At 31.7% G+C, this 23211-nt stretch overlaps 1 protein-coding gene across 5 annotated transcripts in view; it reads right to left on the reverse strand.

The window, feature by feature from the left end:
• The window catches only part of LOC107444126 (nonsense-mediated mRNA decay factor SMG8), a 62904-nt gene extending 59919 nt beyond the window's left edge, over positions 1-2985 (reverse strand). For 2 of the 5 annotated variants that reach the window (XM_087153319.1, XM_087153318.1), the window contains exon 1: positions 2795-2983. In XM_087153319.1, the coding sequence (XP_087009445.1) occupies positions 2795-2868 (74 nt within the window). In that variant the 5' untranslated portion in view covers positions 2869-2983. Of the gene's footprint in view, positions 1-2794 lie in introns of all 5 variants that reach the window. The other 3 variants (XM_087153322.1, XM_087153321.1, XM_087153320.1) reach the window with 3 other exon arrangements.
• Between the last annotated feature and the right edge of the window lie 20226 nt (positions 2986-23211).

Raw genomic sequence — 23211 nt, forward strand, 5'->3', positions numbered from 1 at the left:
CGGTTTTGGGCAGACCCCCTGCTTACCTGATATTGATTTTTTGTAAATTCATCAATTTCAAATGTATTTCTGACAGCTGGTATAGTGCTATTCACTGTGAAAGATTTAAATTTCTAACTGTAATGAAGTGTAGTGTGAAAAACTTAAGAAAAAACACATGTAAATTTTATACATTTATTAATTAAATTCAAACTAATTTTATTAATATGTCAATGGAATAAAATAGTGCACTATAAAACCTGTACTCCGTTACTAATATTATAATTGGGGAAATAAGTTTGTATACAAAACCATAGAAGTGTACTGTCGATTTGCTTATTAAGTTTCCTCGTAAAAACTGAGCAACAAATTTTCTGCATCTTGAGCGCCGATAAAATTGGAGGTCTAGCTAGCTAAAGAGTTGACACATCTTGTGAGGCTACAACTTACAGCGGAAAAATACTTTTTGTTACAAAATAGAACCTTACACGCAGAGAAAATAAAAGCGTACACGGGCGGAGCTGCAGGCAAATGCTAGTTTATAATAATTCAGTTTCGTATATCGAAAAATAATCCTAATAACTTAAATTTCAATAAAATTCTTGGTTCATAGCTACTTTTATAAAATATGTAGATAGATATATATCTTCATATTATAAGGTAGTATAATGTAAGTAATTATGCACTACCAGTGTATGTTGATTAGTCCATTCATGCAATGCCAAAATTAAAAGTCACAACCTGCTAATATGAGATCCACTATCATTGATCCCCATTTCAAGGACCCTCAATTTTTTCCCCACTTGACATGAACTTCTTGTAGGTTACCATCGATCCCTGGGGATCGATATAGACCACTTTGGGAGTCATTGACTTAGATGATCATTATTTGCCCCAGAAACAGAGTGATTCTGAATTACCTGGGGTCAAAATATTTCATAACGTTAATCTATTTTTTTTTTCTTCCAATAAAGTGAGATATTTCCAGATCAGTATCTGCTCGAGCCTATTACATGGAATAGGCTACTAGTTTTATAGATAAAATTGTAGAATTCTGACTTTTTTTTTTCATGAGCTACTACTTGGTTTTAAAAACTAAAGGGTAAACAATTCATGCAAGAGAAGACAGAACTGATTTAGAGAAGGCATATTATTTTCTGTTTTGGTTAATTGTAGAGGTGCAGAGCCGTGATGGCTCAGAGGATAGAGCGTTTGTCTTCTAAAGCGAGCCATGGCTAATCAAAATGAATTACGCATCCGACTTGCACCGGCCACTGTGCAGACATAAAATATTCTCAGTGGTAGACGGATTATGGGTTAAAGTCTGCTTGTAGTGAGGCTAACTGTGTAAAACCGCAAAATGATGAGTTCCATAAAAAGTCTTTCAGAAATGCAAATTTCTACCAATACTTAATCCAGGCATTTTCTTGTCTTATGGATTGGGTTCAAAATTACAAAGCTACGTAGTTGAACGTTAGTAGTCGTAAACTCAAAAATTAGGCAGCTGTTCACAGAGCTCATTCTAGGCAGGGTAAACAGGGCACAGCACCCTGCTGCTCTTTTAGTCAAAAGAATCCACCCTGTTGCTTTTGAAGTAAATTAGTGCCCTGATGTAATAGACTCCATACCCTTTTTGCCCATGCTTTCCTCAACCCTTTATTTTTTCCCCAAACTCTACAATGGATTTCTTAAACTTTTGTTATTTTCAACTCTTTTTATTTAGTTTGTCGTTGCTCTCAATACATAGATTTATATGGGAAAGGAAAAATAGCCATCACACCCCCTTGTTGCACTAGTCTTTGAAAGTTTGCAGTTACTTCCACTATCATTAAATAATAATTATTATTAATGATTTTAATTTATAAATCATAACTACAGACACTTAAAAACATGCATTTATTATTTTATTAACATATGCATGCATTTTAAATAAATTAGTAAGCTAACTAGCTCAATATATATGTTAATTTTGTAATAAAAATTAGTAATTAATATGATTGCTTTGCTACTGTTAGTAAAGTTTATAAAAACATTTTTCATTTACTAATTGACAATGTTTATTAATAGAATGTGTAAAGCCCATAGAAAGAAATTATTGCCTTTTTTAAAGTAATAATGCCCTTTTTCCTACCTAGAATGAGCTCTGGCTGTTCAACCACGGTTATAAAATAAAACCATTTCTGCAGAGATATCATTACAACAATCTTTCTAGAAAAAATATTAAATTTAAAAAATTGTACCTTTTAACATTGTACCATAATCATGCACCTTTTAACATTGAAAGGAAAATTTATTAAAAGTGCATAAAAAAATTACTTCAATTAAGCCTTAAAATTATAATATTTTTATGTTACAAAATTCTGATTCTTAAAAGAACCATCCTAAGGTTCTTGTTAATTGAGTTGAAACTATAGTATGACAATTTAAGTTCGTTAATTTGTGCTTTATGCTGTAATGTACATAGCACAAAATATCACCCTTCTCCTTTCTTGGAAGTATTTTGATAAGATTATCAGGTTTTCCAGATTGATAACATTCTCAGATTTTTCTGCGGCACCCTGATCAGGAACCACAATAATTATTTACATATTTTTTTTGGAAAGAATGCTTCAATATACTTAGAATCACCAATGTTTACGGAAATTCTATTACTCTTATTCAAGATTAGAAGGGCAACAAAGAACTTTAGGACGAAATTATTATGAAGATACTAATTACGAAATCACCCCAATTTTCATTATAAAAATTTTTCAGCACAGATCAATAATTGAATTACTGTCAAGCAATTTAAAAAATAATTAAAAGCACGCCTTACTTTAAATCTTTATTGACTAGATCAAATAAACTAAAATCTATAGTGTTTTCATCCTCTGTTGGAGTTGACATCATAAAAATCTTCTAATATTATTTTTAAAAGTAGTAAAATTTAAATAACCAGAAACACCTCATTGGCTAATAACAACACATCTGAAATTGCTGCAAAGAGGAAAATACTGTTTTGAAGCTATCGCCTGTTTATTTCTGCTCCAGTTATGTGTTCCTCACTAAAAGTTAAGGATGGCATTTATCTCAGTAGATTACCGAAGTCGAACAACACTTGTTTTGAATTTACAATCACAACAGTCGAAAACGTAATTTAGGAAGAAAACCTTTCGATTCCACATGTTTCAATCCATCCCCTTTATCCCTCTTCTCAGTTGTATTGGACTGTACTACGATATTTCCTCCTTTCTTAACATTTTTTCTTATTCATTTACCACAAGTATTTTTTTAAATTTCCATGACGCTTTTTTTTGGAATTATGTTCAATGTAGTTTTCAGTTCCATACAATTTCCAAGCGTGAAAGTTTTTAATCTATTTGAAAATCAAGACAAAAGCTAACGTACTTCCTTCTCCTATGACTCTCGACGCGCTAAGATAAGGGCATGCTTGACCATCCTCCTTCACTCTCCTTCTCTTATCAGTTGTTCTACGATATTTCGATACATATCTACGCACGTATATACATGTTGTTGTTGTTAATTTACGTCGCACTAGAGCTGCACAATGGGCTATTGGCGACGGTCTGAGAAACATCTCGGAGGATGATCCGAAGACATGCCATCACAATTTTGATCCTCTGTGGAGGAGATGGCACCCCCGCTTCGGTAGCCCGACGACCTGCGTGCGAAGTCGAGCACTTTACGGTAGCACAGTTTAACGAGGACCAATACCGCGCATCCTCGGTCTCTACGCAGGCTGATCAAAGTGGTTACCCACTCGCACACTGACAGCCGCCAGTGATGCTTAACATCGGATAAATTCAGCGGAATCATTTTGAAATTTAAATTAAATACTTAATTAAATATTTTTCTTATATTTTATTGAAAATTTTTTTCGACAAATTTTATCAGAGCTACGGTGGATAGAGCGTTCACCTCTCAATGAGATGCCCTAGTTTGGAAACCCAGAGGTGCTGGTTGATTCGAATTCCGGTCCCGACTCACACCGAACACAGTGCACTCGTAGGATATCCTCAGTGTTAGATGGATCAAGGGTTAGTGTACCTTAGCATACGGGCTAACGGTGAGATGTTTTCGTGGTTTTCCTCTCACTATAACGCAAGTGCGAATTAGTTTCATCGAAAAGACCTCCGCGAAAGCTAGTTTGTCCCAATGCTTGGTCTATGAGTTCTCTTGTCTTCCGGGCAGGATTCAAAATTACAAGGCTACGTATTTGAACACAGATAGTCGTAAACTCAGAATTGCGTCTACTGCTCAATGCCGGCAATATAATAAAAATGTTATTAGATAGACCTACAATCCACCGCCTGATATTTTTTTTTAGTACTACTATGAGCGAAATATTTTTAAAAATCTAATCAAATATACTTTATGAGTTAACAAAAAATGTGAGGTAAAGTATATTTGAGAACAACCCTTTGAATTATCACACAAAAAGAGAAAAAAACACATAAATTATACAAATAAACTATCTTACCAATACCATCAAGAATTATTTACAAAAAAGTGTTAAAAACAAACAAATATTAGCATACTTCATAGTTTTCTAGTAACAAATTTCTAAATTTGAAAAATAGTATATTTAATTAAGATAAAAAATAGATCGATCTTCAAAATTTTCCGAAAATCAATAACATCTCTTAATCAACCACAATCTTGTTAGGTCCCCCCAGAAGTGCTGCACCGTCTACTGCGATAATCCCCTCCCCCCCTGTCGGGAAACTATGACACAGAAAAAAAGAGGAATTGAAAGGCCATTATAAAAAGAAACAATACAATTTTTTCAACAATCTGACTGGTTTGGATATTTTTCTTCTTACCATCCAATATCCATTTAAAGAACTTTTCCGTTTTTCAGCTATTAATCCCTCTTTCCCTAAGAAAAATAATTATTTTTATATATATAACACTTTATTCACGTTGAAATATCGAAAAATAAATTATAAAAAATAAAATAAAGTGGCTAGAAAAAAAAATCAAAGTTAATCCCTGCCCAGGACCGAACCTCTAACCAACGAGACTACAAACTTCTTTATCATAGCACTAACAACCATACCACGACTCACACGTTGCTTCCTCGAATATATAGCTTAAAGTACTTTCTTCCTTTTAATTAACAAAATCTATTTTGGCCCATTATGTGCTCCCTAATTAGTCTATAAAAATTATCTTTGGTACAATTGTTTGGGATATAAAACTTTAATTACTGGCAGAGTTTGAAAATTATAAGTTAATATTAAAGGGAATTACGGAGTGAGTCGTATGCGTAGCTCCGGAGTCAATATTTATTCGTTTTTTAGCTAATGTTCCCTCTTTCCCGAAGAAAAATAATTATTTTTCCATATATAACACTTTATTCACGTTGAAATATCGAAAAATAAATTTAAAAAAAAAATGAAGTAGCTAGAAAAAAAAAATTAAAAATTAATCCGTGACCAGGACCGAACCCCTGACCACCGAGACTACACACTTCTTTATCAAGGCGCTAACAACCTCACCACGGCTCACGCGTTGCTTCCACGAATATATAGCTTAAAGAACTTCCTTCCTTTTAATTAACAGAATCTATTTTGGCCCTTTATGACTCCCCTAATTAGTGTATAAAAATTCCCTTTGGTTCAATGTTTTGGTATATAAAACTTTAATTACTGGCAGAGTTTGAAAATTATAAGTTAATATTAAAGGGAGTTACGGAGTGAGTCGTATGCGTAGCTCCGGAGTCAATACTTATTCGTTTTTTAGCTAATGTTCCCTCTTTCCCGAAGAAAAATAGTTATTTTTCCATACATAACACTTTATTCACGTTGAAATAGCGAAAAATAAATTTAAAAAAAAAACGAAGTAGCTAGAAAAAAAAGTAAAAATTAATCCGTGACCAGGACCGAATCCCTGAACACCGAGACTACACACTTCTTTATCATGGCGCTAATAACCTAACCACGGCTCACGCGTTGCTTCCACGAATATATAGCGTAAAGAACTTCCTTCCTTTTAATTAACAGAATCTATTTTGGCCCTTTATGACTCCCCTAATTAGTGTATAAAAATTCCTTTTGGTACGATGTTTTGGTATATAAAACTCTATTTTCTGGCGGAGTTTGAAAATTATAAGTTAATATTAAAGGGAGTTACGGAGTGAGTGGTGTGCGTAGCTCTGGAGTCGAAATTTATCTGTTTTTCAGCTATTAATCGCTCTTTCCCGAAGAAAAATAATTATTTTTATATATATAACACTTTATTCACGTTGAAATATCTAAAAATAAATTTTAAGAAATAAAATAAAGTGGCTAGAAAAAAAATTCAAAGTTATTCCGTGACCAGGACCGAACCCTTCACCACCGAGACTACAAACTTCTTTAACATGGCGCTAACAACCATACCACGACTCACACGTTGCTTCCTCGAATATATAGCTTAAAGTACTTTCTTCCTTTTAATTAACAAAATCTATTTTGGCCCATTATGTGCTCCCTAATTAGTCTATAAAAATTATCTTTAATACGATTGTTTGGTATATAAAACTTTAATTACTGGCAGAGTTTGAAAATTATAAGTTAATATTAAAGGGAGTTACGGAGTGAGTCGTGTGCGTAGCTCCGGAGTCGATATTTATTCGTTTTTTAGCTAATGTTCCCTCTTTCGCGAAGAAAAATAATTATTCTTACACATATAACACTTTATTCACGTTGATATATCGAAAAATAAATTTTAAAAAATAAAATAAAGTAAATAGAAAAAAAATTAAAAATTAATCCGAGACCTGGACCGAAGCCCTGACCACCGAGTCTACAAACTTCTTTTCCCATAGCGTTAACAACCACACTACGACTCACACGATGGTTTCACGAATATATAGCTTAAAGAACTTCCTTCCGGTTAATTATCAAACTCTATTTTGGCCCTTTATGACTCCCCTAATTAGTGTATAAAAACTCCTTTTGGTACGATGTTTTGGTATATAAAACTCTATTTTCTGGCAGAGTTTGAAAATTATACGTTAATATTAAAGGGAGTTAAGGGACGAGTGGTGTGCGTAGCTCTGGAATCGAAATTTATCTGTTTTTCAGCTATTAATCGCTCTTTCCCAAGGAAAAATAATTATTTTTATATATATAACACTTTATTCACGTTGAAATATCGAAAAATAAATTTTAAAAAATAAAATAAAGTGGCTAGAAAAAAAAATTCAAAGTTAATGCGTGACCAGGACCGAACCCCTGACCACCGAGACTACAAACTTCTTTATCATGGCGCTAACAACCATACCACGACTCACACGTTGTTTCCACGAATATATAGCTTAAAGTACTTTCTTCCTTTTAATGAACAAAATCTATTTCGGCCCATTTTGTGCTCCCTAATTAGTCTATAAAAATTATCTTTGGTACGATTGTTTGGTATATAAAACTATAATTACTGGCAGAATTTGAAAATTATAAGTTAATATTAAAGGGAGTTACGGATTGAGTCGTATGCGTAGCTCCGGAGTCGATATTTATTCGTTTTTTAGCTAATGTTCCCTCTTTTCCGAAGAAAAATAATTATTTTTACACTTTATTCATGTTGAAATATCGAAAAATTAATTTTAAAAATAAAATAAAGTGGCTAGAAAAAAAAATTAAAAGTTACTCCGTGACAAGGCCCGAACCACTGACCACCGAGACTACAAACTTCTTTATCATGGCGCTAACAACCATACCACGACTCACACGTTGTTTCCACGAATATATAGCTTAAAGTACTTTCTTCCTTTTAATTAACAAAATCTATTTCGGCCCATTTTGTGCTCCCTAATTAGTCTATAAAAATTATCTTTGGTTCGATTGTTTGGTATATAAAACTATAATTACTGGCAGAATTTGAAAATTATAAGTTAATATTAAAGGGAGTTACGGATTGAGTCGTATGCGTAGCTCCGGAGTCGATATTTATTCGTTTTTTAGCTAATGTTCCCTCTTTTCCGAAGAAAAATAATTATTTTTACATATATAACACTTTATTCACGGTGATATATCGAAAAAAAAAGTTTAAAAAATAAAATAAAGCGATTAGAAAAAAAATTACAAATTAATCCGTGACCTGGACCGAAGCCCTGACCACCGAGTCTACAAACTTCTTTTCCCATAGCGTTAACAACCACACCACGACTCACACGATGGTTTCACGAATATATAGCTTAAAGAACTTCCTTCCGTTTAATTAACATACTCTATTTTGGCCCTTTATGACTCCCCTAATTAGTGTATAAAAATTCCTTTTGGTATTATGTTTTGGTATATAAAACTCTATTTTCTGGCAGAGTTTGAAAATTATAAGTTAAAATTCAAGGGAGTTACGGAGTGAGTGGTGTGCGTAGCTCTGGAGTCGAAATTTATCTGTTTTTCAGCTATTAATCGCTCTTTCCCAAGGAAAAAAAATTATTTTTATATATATAACACTTTATTCACGTTGAAATATCGAAAAATAAATTTTAAAAAATAATTTAAAGTGGCTAGAAAAAGAAATTCAAAATTAATCCGAGACCAGGACCAAACCCCTGACCACCGAGCCTACAAACTTCTTTATCACGGCGCTAACAACCATACCACGACTCACACGTTGCTTCCACGAATATATAGCTTAAAGTACTTTCTTCCTTTTAATTAACAAAATCTATTTTGGCCCATTTTGTGCTCCCTAATTAGTCTATAAAAATTATCTTTGGTACGATTGTTTGGTATACAAAACTATAATTACTGGCAGAATTTGAAAATTATAAGTTAATATTAAAGGGAGTTACGGAGTGAGTCGTATGCGTAGCTCCGGAGTCGATATTTATTCGTTTTTTAGCTAATGTTCCCTCTTTCCCGAAGAAAAATAATTATTTTTACATATATAACACTTTATTCACGTTGATACATCGCAAAATAAATTTTAAAAAATAAAATAAAGTGATTAGAAAAAAAAATTACAAATTAATCCGTGACCAGGACCGATGCCCTAAACACTGAGTCTACAAACTTCTTTTCCCATAGCGTTAACAACCATACCACGACTCACACGTTGCTTCCACGAATATGTAGCTTAAAGTACTTTCTTCCTTTTAATTAACAAAATCTATTTTGGCCCATTTTGTGCTCCCTAATTAGTCGATAAAAATTATCTTTGGTACCATTGTTTGGTATACAAAACTATAATTACTGGCAGAATTTGAAAATTATAAGTTAATATTAAAGGGAGTTACGGAGTGAGTCGTATGCGTAGCTCCGGAGTCGATATTTATTCGTTTTTTAGCTAATGTTCCCTCTTTCCCGAAGAAAAATAATTATTTTTACATATATAACACTTTATTCACGTTGATACATCGCAAAATAAATTCAAAAAAATAAAATAAAGTGATTAGAAAAAAAAATTACAAAATAATCCGTGACCAGGACCGATGCCCTGACCACTGAGTCTACAAACTTCTTTTCCCATAGCGTTAACAACCACACCACGACTCACACGATGGTTTCACGAATATATAGCTTAAAGAACTTCCTTCCGGTTAATTAACAAACTCTATTTTGGCCCTTTATGACTCCCCTAATTAGTGTACAAAAATTCCTTTTGGTACGATGTTTTGGTATATAAAACTCTATTTTCTGGCAGAGTTTGAAAATTATAAGTTAATATTAAAGGGAGCTATGGAGTGAGTGGTGTGCTTAGCTATGGAGTCGAAATTTATCTGCTTTTCAGCTATTAATCGCTCTTTCCCAAGGAAAAATAATTATTTTTATATATATAACACTTTATTCAAGTTGAAATATCGAAAAATAAATTTTAAAAAATAAATTTAAGTGGCTAGAAAAAAAAATTCAAAGTTAATCCGTGACCAGGCCCGAACCCCTGACCACCGAGACTACAAGCTTCTTTACCATGGCGCTAACAACCATACCACGACTCACACGTTGCTTCCACGAATATATAGCTTAAAGTACTTTCTTCCTTTCAATTAACAAAATCTATTTTGGCCCATTATGTGCTCCCTAATTAGTCTATAAAAATTATCTTTGGTACGATTGTTTGGTATATAAAACTCTAATTACTGGCAGAGTTTGAAAATTATAAGTTAATATTAAAGGGAGTTACGGAGTGAGTCGTATGCGTAGCTTCGGAGTCGATATTTATACTTTTTTTAGCTAATGTTTCCTCTTTCCCGAATAAAAATAATTATTTTTACATATATAACAATTTATTCACGTTTAAATATCGAAAAATAAATTTTAAAAAATAAAATGAAGTAGCTAGAAAAAAAAATTAAAAATTAATCCGAGACCAGGACCGAACCCCTGACCACCGAGGATACAAACTTCTTTTCCCATAGCGTTAACAACCACACCACGACTCACAGGATAGTTTCACGATTATATAGCTTAAAGAACTTCCTTCCGGTTAATTTACAAACTCTATTTTGGCCCTTTATGACTCCCCTAATTAGTGTATAAAAATTCCTTTTGGTGCTATGTTTTGGTATATAAAACTCTATTTTCTGGCAGAGTTTGAAAATTATAAGTTAATATTAAAGGGAGTTACGGAGTGAGTGGTGTGCGTAGCTCTGGAGTCGAAATTTATCTATTTTTCAGCTATTAATCGCTCTTTCCCAAGGAAAAATAATTATTTTTATATATATAACACTTTATTCTCGTTGAAATGTCGAAAAATAAATTTTAAAAAATAAAATAAAGTGGCTAGAAACAAAAATTCAAAGTTAATCCGTGACCAGGACCGAACCCCTGACCACCGAGGCTACAAACTTCTTTATCATGGCGCTAACAACCATACCACGACTCACGCGTTGCTTCCACGAATATATAGCTTAAATTACTTTCTTCCTTTTAATTAACAAAATCTATTTTGGCCCATTTTGTGCTCCCTAATTAGTCTAAAAAAATTATCTTTGGTACGATTGTTTGGTATATAAAACTATAATTACTGGCCGAGTTTGAAAATTATAAGTTAATATTAAAGGGAGTTACGGAGTGAGTCGTATGCGTAGCTCCGGAGTCGATATTTATTCGTTTTTTAGCTAATGTTCCCTCTTTCCCGAAGAAAAATAATTATTTTTACATATATAACACTTTATTCACGTTGATATATCGAAAAATAAATTTTAAAAAATAAAATAAAGTGATTATAAAAAAAAATTACAAATTAATCCGTGACCAGGTCCGAAGCCCTGACCACCGAGTCTACAAACTTCGTTACCCACAGCGTTAACAACCACACCACGACTCGCACGATGTTTTCACGAATATCAAACGATTAACAAACTCTATTTTGGCCCTTTATGACTCCCCTAATTAGTGTATAAAAATTCCTTTTGGTACGATGTTTTGGTATATAAAACTCTATTTTCAGGCAGAGTTTGAAAATTATAAGTTAATATTAAAGGGAGTTAAGGGACGAGTGGTGTGCGTAGCTCTGGAGTCGAAATTTATCTGTTTTTCAGCTATTAATCGCTCTTTCCCAAGGAAAAATAATTGTTTTTATATATATAACACTTTATTCACGTTGAAACATCGAAAAATAAATTTTAAAAAATAAATTAAATTGGCTAGAAAAAAAAATTCAAAGTTAATCCGTGACCAGGACCGAACCCCTGACCACCGAGTCTATAAACTTCTTTGCCGATAGCGCAAACAACCACACCTCGACTCACACGATGCTTTCACGAATATATAGCTTAAAGATTTTCCTTACGGTTAATTAACAATTTCTATTTTGGCCCTTTATGACTCCCCTAATTAGTGTATAAAAATTCCTTTTGGTACGATGTTTTGGTATACAAAACTCTATTTTCTGGCAGAGTTTGAAAATTATAAGTTAATATTAAAGGGAGTTTCGGAGTGAGTCGTATGCGTAGCTCCGGAGTAGATATTTATTCGTTTTTTAGCTAATGTTCCCTCTTTCCCGAAGAAAAATAATTATTTTTACATATATAACACTTTATTCACGTTGATATATCGAAAAATTATTTTTAAAAAGTAAAATAAAGCGATTAGAAAAAAAATTACAAATTAATCCGTGTCCTGGATCGAAGCTCTGACCACCGAGTCTACAAACTTCTTTTCCCATAGCGTTAACAACCACACCACGACTCACAGGATGTTTTCACGATTATATAGCTTAAAGAACTTCCTTCCGGTTAATTAACAAACTCTATTTTGGCCCTTTATGACTCCCCTAATTAGTGTATAAAAATTCCTTTTGGTACTATGTTTTGGTATATAAAACTCTATTTTCTGGCAGAGTTTGAAAATTATAAGTTAATATTAAAGGGAGTTACGGAGTGAGTTGTGTGCGTAGCTCTGGAGTCGAAATTTATCTGTTTTTCAGCTGTATTTCATAAAGGAAATAAATTATTTCATAAAAGAAATACTAGATTCCTATTAGTAACCTAGTATTTCTTTTATTGCTGTATAATGTAATCCTAGTAACTACTAATTCAGTGTGCAATTTATATAAATGTTTGCAATAAATAAGAGAAAATTAAATTTTTATTTATTTAGAAGCTACGGGTTAGTTTCAAAGGAGGACGGGTACATTGTTGGACAAGCCGTCCTCGGGGACGGATAAAATTTTTGAGTTTCTTCGAGCCCTGGTCTGCAGCATAATATGTTATATTTTTCATTGGTATATTATTGACATCTAAGTAGTTTTTTAGCTTATTATATATATCTTTGGAGGAAGGGCTGCTTTCTAATCTTTTACAGAACAACTTTTCTTCAGCAGAATGCCCTTTATCAATATATCTTACTTAAGTTATCAATACTGCCACACTGTCTATCAAAGTTGATTCATCTATTTGCACTGAGAATTTTCTTGTTTTCAGCTTTTCAACAAGTTGTTTTTCAATTCCTCTCTAATTCCGTCTATTCTTCAGATGCGAAAAACTGCATTGTTTAGCGAGATTTTAAAGCGTCTGGGGGTCCACACGGAGTCTGCCGTCTGACTCAGGGAGGTTAACTAGACGACGTCAAATACCCAGTTGATAATTTGGTCTCGCCAAACGAATTTATAACATTTATTGGAAGCAATTATTTAAGAATTTGCTTTTTTCTTTCAATTTTGGCTTCGAAATTTAGCATTGCATTTAAATGGCCCAGAGCAAAAGGGTTAAACTCTTGTCGAGTTTATTTTCGAATTGCCCCCCTTAGCGATAAAATTGCCCCCCAATGGGGTTCCCACGTTGGGAAACACTGATTTAAACCATTTCAAATTAAATATATATATATATGAATGAGATAGAAAAGCAAATGTTTTGCTATATTTTTGAATGCCAGTATAAAATCTTCAGGAAAAACCATAAGAGTATGTTGACTGGTTAAAGTTCATAACGTATTTTACACATGGCTTCTGTAAATTCGATTAAAAGCATTATTTTCGAATATTAAGAGGGATAAGATTTCAATTTCGCACAATTTCAATAAAAATAATTTAAAATAAGAGTTATTACGATTTACCAAATTGGTTAATTTGTATTTTTTGTAGTTCTTAATCTTTTACTACGTTGCATAGAACAATATTATAGAATTTCAAATGCTTTGGCCGACAGCATTTATTCAATTTCAATTCAAACAATATTTAATATTCAAAAAACTTTTTTTTAAGACATACTTCAATAACTGCCACCAATGATCTTAAAAACATGTTGAATTCAAATAAAGCAAAATTAATAGATAAGTTTTTGTAACTTTAATCAAGTCGAGTCATGATTCTATTCATGTTGCCTTGTTGAAACCTAACCCTATTGGGTGGTAACGGATTTAGAAAGTCCAATTTCGACCTACAATGTTTTCAGAGTTTTTAAATCCAGTTTTTAATGTATTTTAGAGATACAGTGAAGAGTAAATCACATAAAAAAATAAAGACTCTGCACCTTTTTTTAAAAGCAAGCTGATCAGAATACTTATCAAGTCAATTAGCGCATAAGCCCGCTTCTTTACCCATATAGCACAGACTATCAAAGCGGCGTCATAAAAAGTAAAGAAGGTCACAGCAGTCTCCAGGACTATTTATTGTGACTTTTGTCAGTCGCAAATATACTTAACTGGGACTACAATCCCTGAGAAATTGTTGAATTTTTGATCCCTTTTAAGTCACATGAGAACCATTTCAAGAATTTTCTTTCTAAAGTTGTAAGAGTATTTTTGTCTCTCTAAAGAAACACTGACTTTTATTTTTGCCTCTCAGCTTCTAATAAGAGAAAAAGTATGTATCCAAGATATAATTTTCTGTTTACCTACCATCAACCAACTCCTATCAGCACATTGGATAGTTATTCCAAGTTTTACGTTGTGTCTACAAATAACTATATTGTGTCTAAGGCAGTTGCGAAACAGGGACTTGAGGCAGGAAAGTATTCTCTGCCAATCTCTTGATATTCCCGCATGCCCCTATTTTATTTCGAAACTTAGCTCAACCCCTTGCACATGTAAGAAAAAACTCATTTCCTGTTATGTGAATCGTAACTTTTAGCGTTCTTATTACACTAACACACCAAAAAGTTTGAACTATTATAAACCAGTTTAAAACATTTTAGAGTATTTATTAGTTATACGTAATATTTATTAGTATTTATTAGTTTAGAGTATTTATTAGTATGTTAGTGACAGCTTTTCAGATCCATCACTCAACACGAACATAAATTCCTCTTACCGATTGGATATGAATATCATGGTGAAATGTCAAAGAAAACCAATTTGTCCAATTTAATTCATAGTTTTGCATCAGTCGATATTTTCATTGCAACAAGTATAATTCCTAAAGACTCACAATATCGTATTCAATAATTTAAGATACTAGTGAGCTGCGCCCCCTGCTCGCTAATGCTCGCCAACCCCCGAAAATTGCTACGCAATCTTCGCAAACCATACTATAATACCATTCCTATAATAAAATTTAAAAAAAAAAAATTAGTATTATAGGAAAACGTTTCTCTATATAACATAAAGTCATAATGGTCTGACACCGTTTCCATTGTTGTCGGCGCATGTTTATTGGCCGGAAAATCACGTGGTAGGATCCAGTTTTCCCCCATTCATTTCCATATTGGTTAGGTTGTCATCACCAGATCACACTTGGTGAGAATGCTCTCTCTGGTTATTTCAGTTTCCGTTTTTAAAAGCGCCATATGTTGAGCCACCACAGCTAGATTTGGCGTGTGACATTTTTAGCGGCAATCATTGGTCGATTTTATAGCGTTGCCATTCGGGGAGTTGTAATGAGGCTTTTTTTGTCGCCGTGTAAGAGAAATATATATAGAGATTATCTTTGACATTTAAATTTCCTAACAATGGTTAATTATTGTTACAAATAATGATAGTGACTTTTTCGTATTCAATATCATTGTAGGTGATATTCTCGTATTTGATGCTCCTATGTTTATCAAGCTGTACTTTAAAAATATCAGTATAGATATATTTTTCAAATTTAACTAATTTATTTTCACATTCGTCAATATTTCCGTAATTTGGATTAATATGCATTAAAATAAGTATCCGATATAAATTGAAGGCAGAATTTATTGGCGAAAATTCCATAAAAAGCACGTCAAACGAATTCTATCAGTATGTGCTTGAAAACATGAACATCTAGTGCGAAATTTGTCTTTCAGGAAGGCTGCATTTAAAGAGCAGCTCAATTGTGGAATTTTATTTACTATTCGAATTCATAAGGGGTCGTTCAAATATTACAAAAGCAAAATTGAGAGGAATTTGAGATTATTTTGCCCACAAGGGTGAAGAGTATGAGCAATGCTTAAGTATAATATTAAAATCCCATTTTCAAAACTTCTAAAATGAAAAAAAAATATTTGAAATAAAGTTTTCCAAGTGCAAAGTTAAGAAATAAAGAATTGGACTAAATTTCTTTTCTTCAGAGGTCAAGAATTAACCACTGAAAGTAAACACAAGATTCCTAAAGAATATTAAACAAGAAATTTTATAAAATTGAGCACTTTAGTTTTGCTAACTTGCATCATTTTAATTTGAAGCCGATTTCTCACTCTATTATTTTAGTGTCAAGTTAGTGAAAAAACAATTAGACTTTAGACAACACAAGAGATGGAAGTGCAATTGCTAACAAGAGGGGCGAGTGCAAATTTTCCAAAAACTGGCTATTATAATATTTGAACAGCCTTTAAAAATCTAAATATATTATATAGAAGTAATATTGAGCAATAACACTAAAAATAACTTCAAAATTACAAATTTATTCAAGATATTACAATGAGTTTACATTTAATAAAACAATGTATTTGTACAAGAGATGGTTTAAATATTTACTTAAAACAAACTGTTACAGCATATGATCCGGAAAATAACTATTTCTATTACAATTTATATCCTTTGCAAATTTCCAGGTGAAAATCTTTACTACCATCTCGAAAAGCAGTTAAGTTTGTTACTATTATGAATATTCCTTAAAAATTAATTAGCTTGATTACTTAAAATATCTTTGTTTACATGCTTTTTAAAAAACACCTTGATTTTAACCAGCATTGTTAAAGTTTTTTGCATATGGTCTCTTACAAGAGGGGATGAATGCATAGTTTATTTTAAAATTGCCAATTCAATAATATGATGCATAAAAGCATAGAAACAAAAGTCTGAGTGAATGGATATGACTTAAATTTTCACGACAAATGGATCAACTATAAAGCTTTGAAGCAATTTTACAGGTTGCAGAAATTAAATTTTAATTATAAAAAGTTAAATTTGAATGCTAGACAACTTTATTTTAAATAAAGCTTAATTACTATGCCAACGATTACTGTGTTTTAAAAGAACTCTTATGTATGAGTAAATTGCTAAATACAAAGCATTTACACGGGCTCAGACTGAATAAAATTTGACATTTGTTAGTAATTTGGTATTTTAGTTTTAAAGTGCTTTATCCTGAAGTTAAAATTTTTGAAATAGAAATTCCAAATTAGAAAATTTAACATCCTACTAATGAAATCAGTTAAAAATTTAGCGTAAAAGCATAGAACCTATTAAATGTTTTTAACAGTAGCAAATATTTAATATTAAATATGAAAGCAATATTAATTGAAAACTGCTCATATTCGCATGTTGTCTACTGTAACTAATGCTACTGAGATTTAGCAGAAGCTTTCTACAGAGTACGAGGATATCTACCTCAGAAGCTTGCATGAAAGAATCGAGAAGCTCCGAAACTGCTGAAAGAGTGTGAAACAGTAAAAGGAAGCAGAACGGCCGTCTACGACTCCCAATTTTTGCAATGACTAAACTTCCGGTTCATACCTGCTAAGATAAATGCGTAGACTTCAGTAAATTTCAGTATTGTAAAAATATTGTGTAAAATTCCGTATCAATTTAGATTTTATTTGTAATAAGAGCTTGTAAAATGTTTTGAGTAATTGCGCAAAAATTATTCCGAATTAAATCTGTTTATTTTCAAGCTGCTTATTTTAAATTTATCGGCATATTCTTTTTATTGTGTATATTTTATAGCTTATTTTGTAAAAGTCTATAATATCTGTGCTTGAAATATATGTTTCATAATTTTGTTTTCTTATTCCTGACAAGGAAATACTTTTAATTAATCCAGACATAGTTCTCCGCAATGTTCAATCTTTTTATAAATTTATAATTTAGGATTTCATCGGCAGTGTTTTTGCATTCTTGTAAAATAGAATTTAAGGGAATTATTGAAAGTTCAACTAAAATTTTTCCACAATAAACTAACGCATTTTCAAACTATAATGACCTTTTAAAACTTAGTTCTTTGAACTCATATTAAACTTATACACAGTGTGATTCTAAAAAGATGGGCAAAATTTTAGGAAGTGATAGCACACACCCAAGCAAACAATTTTTATCAAAGAATGCATGGTCGAAAACAAAACGCAAAACCGCTAGAGGGCGTCAAAGTTTATGTTCTTGTGTGAGGCACAAAGAACGATGACGTTAAGTTATAAAAGCAAATTTAATGGCATGTGATTACAACAAGTGTTCAAAACAGTGGCGACAGCGGCTATGCACGCAGTACAACGGCGAACATTCTGAAACACACCTGGCATATCACGAACTTTCCCTGCAGCGGCCGAAAGCTTGACGACAAGTAACGCAGCGCAGTAACTCGCAACAAGAATGGAGCTTTCACGTTTGCATCAAACAACTTTCCAAATAAGCCAGCACCTTTGCGTTTTGTTTTTGACCATGCATTTTTTGATAAAAATTGCTTGCTTGGGTGTGTACTATCACTTCCTAAAATTTTGTCCATCTTTTTAGAATCACACTGTATACTATTAAGATACACTTTAAGGTATTGAGTACAATTTAAGTAAAATTTACCTATTACTGGAACGGTCATCTAATAAGCAGGTTTCTTTCTCCATTGATTAGAACTTTCTGCATAACTTTCCGTACTTAAGTACGTAGCATGCCATTCTAAAAAAATGAAAATTTAATAGCCTTTTTGAAAATTCAAAGATTAGTTTGGTACAGAATGTAATCAGCTCACATGCTCTTATTCTCATCCTACCACAATGTATTATATTTCTAGTAAATTCTTATTTGTATAGCAGTATTTAAATATGTTAACTTTACTGCAAATACATTGAGATCTTCAAAAAAAATAATTTTATTTGCTTTATGCTCGAAATCTGGGTCAGAAAACAAATACTTTTGCTTCAGAGATAAAGATTAGATTAGAGATTCCAACCCAAGGGACGACCCAACCACCCAGTTGTATTAATTACATAGATTGAATAATAACCGAAAATACAAGACTAGTCTGATAGTCAATCACCGACAACAGTGCTGACGTAAAATATCTTCAGAGGTAGACGCATCATGGGTTACAGTTATGATAACCGTTAAATGTTTTCGTGGTTTTCTTCTCCATGTGATGCAAATGCTGGTTAGTTCTATCAAAAAGTCCTCCAAGATGCAAATTTCTCTCAATATTTGATCCAGAAGTTTCCTTGTCTTCTGGATTGGGTTCAAAATTATGAAATTACGGAATTGAACATTAGTAGTCGTAAACACAAAAAATTGAGTCCGCTGTTCAACGACGGCTATAAGATAAAATATCTATTGCACGGAGTGAAAAATAAAAAACGGAACACCCTGAATAACTTTAGATTTAATGATCTGATCTTCACGTTCTAGGACTCAATCTTAAAGGTTCGAAAAGGAGACTTCAAATATGATGGTTAATTAGTGAAGTCGATATATTAAAGTTCGAAATCAGACACAAAAACAAACTTTTTCTGAACAAACACACCTTTTTGTTCAACGGATTCGGATTTCTGACCCCCAAAATATAAGGGGTAGCTGCCATCTGGGAAATATGGTACCCATAGTTTAATCAGGAGAATGATCCAAAGTTTAGACGCCTTAAGGTAAGTTTTACTTTTTGCGTATTTCGCCATATCTCGAGTTTTTTTTAAAATTTTTTTTTGCAAATTGAAAAACTTTTGCACATAATTATAAAACTCTTTTACCCAAATATAATTCCATGCGCAAAAAATAACTTTAATAAATATTCATTATTTTTATTGTATTTAATAAGAGTCTAAAAAACTTTTTAAACTTTTTAATGCATAAAGTTTCTTGCATCATTTTAAAAATAAAATTTTAAATTGCAAAATATAAAATTTTAGAGAAACTGATTGTGTACTTCCTGAGGTATCAAATTTCAAAAACACGACTCTTTCAAAATCATTTCTTTTTTTGCACATTATGAAAATTTAAAAAAAAAATTTATTGAACTCTAATGTAACAACGCTTATATAACTTAAAACGGCAATTGATATAAAAAAATCGTACCACCCTTATAAATTTGTGTTTTAATTTCCCATCTCGACCGATACCGTTAAGTCGAAGTCATAGTCAAGGACAAGGAGAAATATTCTATATCATTTTTCAACAGGGTGATCATTGTAGAACTTTTTATTTCCTGCTTTTTATCTAAAATTTCACTAAGAAGTCGTAATTTTTTACAGCAGTTTTAAAAAAAGCATATACATTATTTAAATGCAAGTATTTCGGTTTGCAAATTTTTCTTATTTAATTATCTTTGGAGCTAAAATTTGAGGGAAAAAAAAAGATGCCATGACGTATTGCAAGAGCGATTAAACTCATAAAAATCATATGCTTTGAAATAAATTATTAGGTATTCAAACATGCTCTTTTCAAAAGTTTCCTAGCTGAAGAAAAATTTAAAATTAATTTTTTTTAAATTAAAAAAAACCTCTATGTCTTAAATGTTTATAAAAAAATATTTCTTCCAAAAAATATATATACCAATATTCAAAAGCTAATCAAACTTAAACAACATTCCATCATCATCAGCATTGGCACGACAGACCTTTGTGAGCCTGGGCCTTATCCTCAGAAGCTTTCCCCATTCTGCCCTTCTCCCAGCAATTGATTTCCAGTTCTTTACTTTTAGGACGGCAAAATCCTCATCCACACAGTCTTTCCATGTCTTTTTGGGCCTTCCTCTTGGCCTATTATTGGAGGGGGTTGCATTAAAGACTCTTAATGCTGTTCGTTCTGGGCTCATTCTCACTATACGCCTGGCCCATCTCATTCTACTTACAGAGATGCCAACTTGCTCCGGACAACAAATATATATTTTAAAGTGGTAGTTTATAAATTGTGATTCTTGGTTTAATAAATTCAATTTAGTAAATTTTTATTCACCACTGCTTCTAAATAACTCGTAGACTTATATAATTCACCACTTTACAGTGCTTATGTCATGCTATACCTCTTAAAAAGCAAGTAAAAATAGGCAAATATTTGCAAAATTTACTTCGAATTATTTACCGCTTTTTTAATTATTTTGGCACGTCCGGAGCAGTTGGCATCTCTGTACTTAGTGTAATAGATTTAATGATATCATCACTATTAAAGATCCTATATATTTCAAAATTATATCTTTTCCTCCAGTTGTTGTTATTGAGGATAACGCCAAAGATGGTTCGTAGGACCTTCCTTTCGAAGGTTGCTAATAGCTTCTCTTCCCTTTTTGTTAAAGTCCATGTCTCATGCCATGAGCAACATTATATGCTCAAACAAATTACCAAGGTTTAATGTTATATAATTATTAGAAATCAAGTAATCTTGTGTGCCAGGAGAAAAAATTTTAATTTAGAAAAACAGTTTTGAAGTAGCTGTATTTTAAAGTAATTATTTAACAGTTTTAATTTACTAACAAATTTAAATTTATTTATTTCATCTTAAAAATAACTTGAAACAAAAACCGTGAGTTTTTGGACAATTCCAATTAAAAAAAAATAGGTGTGTTATTTTCTGTTTTCAATGATATCTTCATTTCAGTACTTTTGCTGCAATTTTGGAAGTTTTTTTGAATATGATCTTCTGTTTGATGTCAAATTGATTAAAATAAAACAGTTTATAACATGTATTTAAAAAAAAAAGAAATAGAAAAATTGTGTAGACCAGCAGTTCCCAATTTTTTGACTACGAAAGTTCAAATAGTCAACCTTCTAGTGGCGGAAACCTAACTTTATAAATAAAGTTTATAAAAGAAATTGTTAACTTAAAGAAAAATGCTATTTTTAAAATAGTTAATCAGAGGAATGAAGATATATTTCATTGTTTTTTTATTACCACGTTTATATAAACTTGCCTTCGTGTATGTCTGTCCGGGTGGAATTTTGTAATCGATTTTAAACTAACTTCCCGACTAGCTACAAACTTCAAATTTGGCACACAGTTCAGAATTGGATGACAATGCATGAAAATGAAGAGAAAAAAGACATACAAAGTAAAATAAAATTAAAATTTAAAAAAATAATTATTTTCGAGATTGTCTTTTGTTGTCGATTCCATTATTTCAAATTATTACGTGTCAGGTGAAAATATTTTTGTTGTCGGAGTATTTTTATTGGCTGAAAAATCACGTGGTAGGATCCAGTTTTTCCTCATTCATTTCCAGATTGTTTTGGTTGTCATCAGCATAAAACTAATGAAAGTCGTAAAGGTATTGTTTTTCTATAAAGATTTTTGTATCCTTAATTTAAAATAAAAGTTCTATTACTTTAGTAGTGGTCTTGTAGTAGTTTTGACTACTCTTGACTCAGAAAAATAATCTAAATAAAAATATATATTTTTAAAAACCACGTTTTTTGTTGTGAGGAATAATAATTAAAAAATGATAATTTTTTAAAAATATAAAATAAAAATTAAAAATTAAAAATATCTCAGTTTAAAATAAAAAAATTCAAAATAAAAAGTAATATTTTTAAAAACCACGTTTTAGTAGTGGAGAATAATAATTAAGAAAAAAATTGAAAAACGAAAAACGTGGGGCGCATGAAATACATAACAGTACATATACACATACATATACACATTTTTTTCTCATACACATGCACAGCCACATATACATCCACATACATATGCATATACGAAAGCATATTCCAGATCCACATTCAGATACAATTACAATTACTGATATACATACACATATTCTCAAGAGCACACATACACACACTAATATAACATTACTGTTATGTATTTCATGCGCCCCACGTTTTTCGTTTTTCAATTTTTTTCTTTATTATTATTTTCCACTACTAAAACGTGGTTTTTAAAAATATTACTTTTTATTTTGAATTTTTTTATTATCATTAAGAATCTTAAATTAGATTTTATATCAGACCCATAAATTTGCAGTCCTTGTCATATATCTGGTACAGTTATGAATTTGTTTTTGTTGTAAATACATAAGCTAAAAATGAATAAAGAAAGCCGACCTTACTTTGAAATTTATACTTAAAAGATGTTAGCAACGGTTATGAGGAAAACAATTTTCTTTTTTAAATATTTTATTTTGATTTGAAAGGTGTGATAAAAAATAATAATGCTATATTTTATTAATTTTTGTCCGTTTTATAATTTGTTCAATATATTTATTTTCTCTTCAGAAATGGCATTTCAATTTCATTGCTATAGTACTTGATACTGTACTTGATTTCATAAAGGCATACCGAAAGATTAAATAAATAATGAATTATAGGTTGGATCATAATATACTTCACTTGTTTATAATAAAGTACTAATTCATGGAACCCCTTCAACATCTCCGCGGAACACCAGTTGAGAACTGCTGCTCTAGACCAGCAGTCTCCAACTTTCGGGTCAAGGAGCGTTTCCCGTTCCTGGATCAAATGGTACCGGGTCGTCCTAGGAATTATTTTCATTT

Source organism: Parasteatoda tepidariorum, chromosome 10 (genome assembly GCF_982258835.1).
Source record: "Parasteatoda tepidariorum strain Cologne lab strain chromosome 10, Ptep-v5.0, whole genome shotgun sequence".
Taxonomy (NCBI): domain Eukaryota; kingdom Metazoa; phylum Arthropoda; class Arachnida; order Araneae; family Theridiidae; genus Parasteatoda; species Parasteatoda tepidariorum.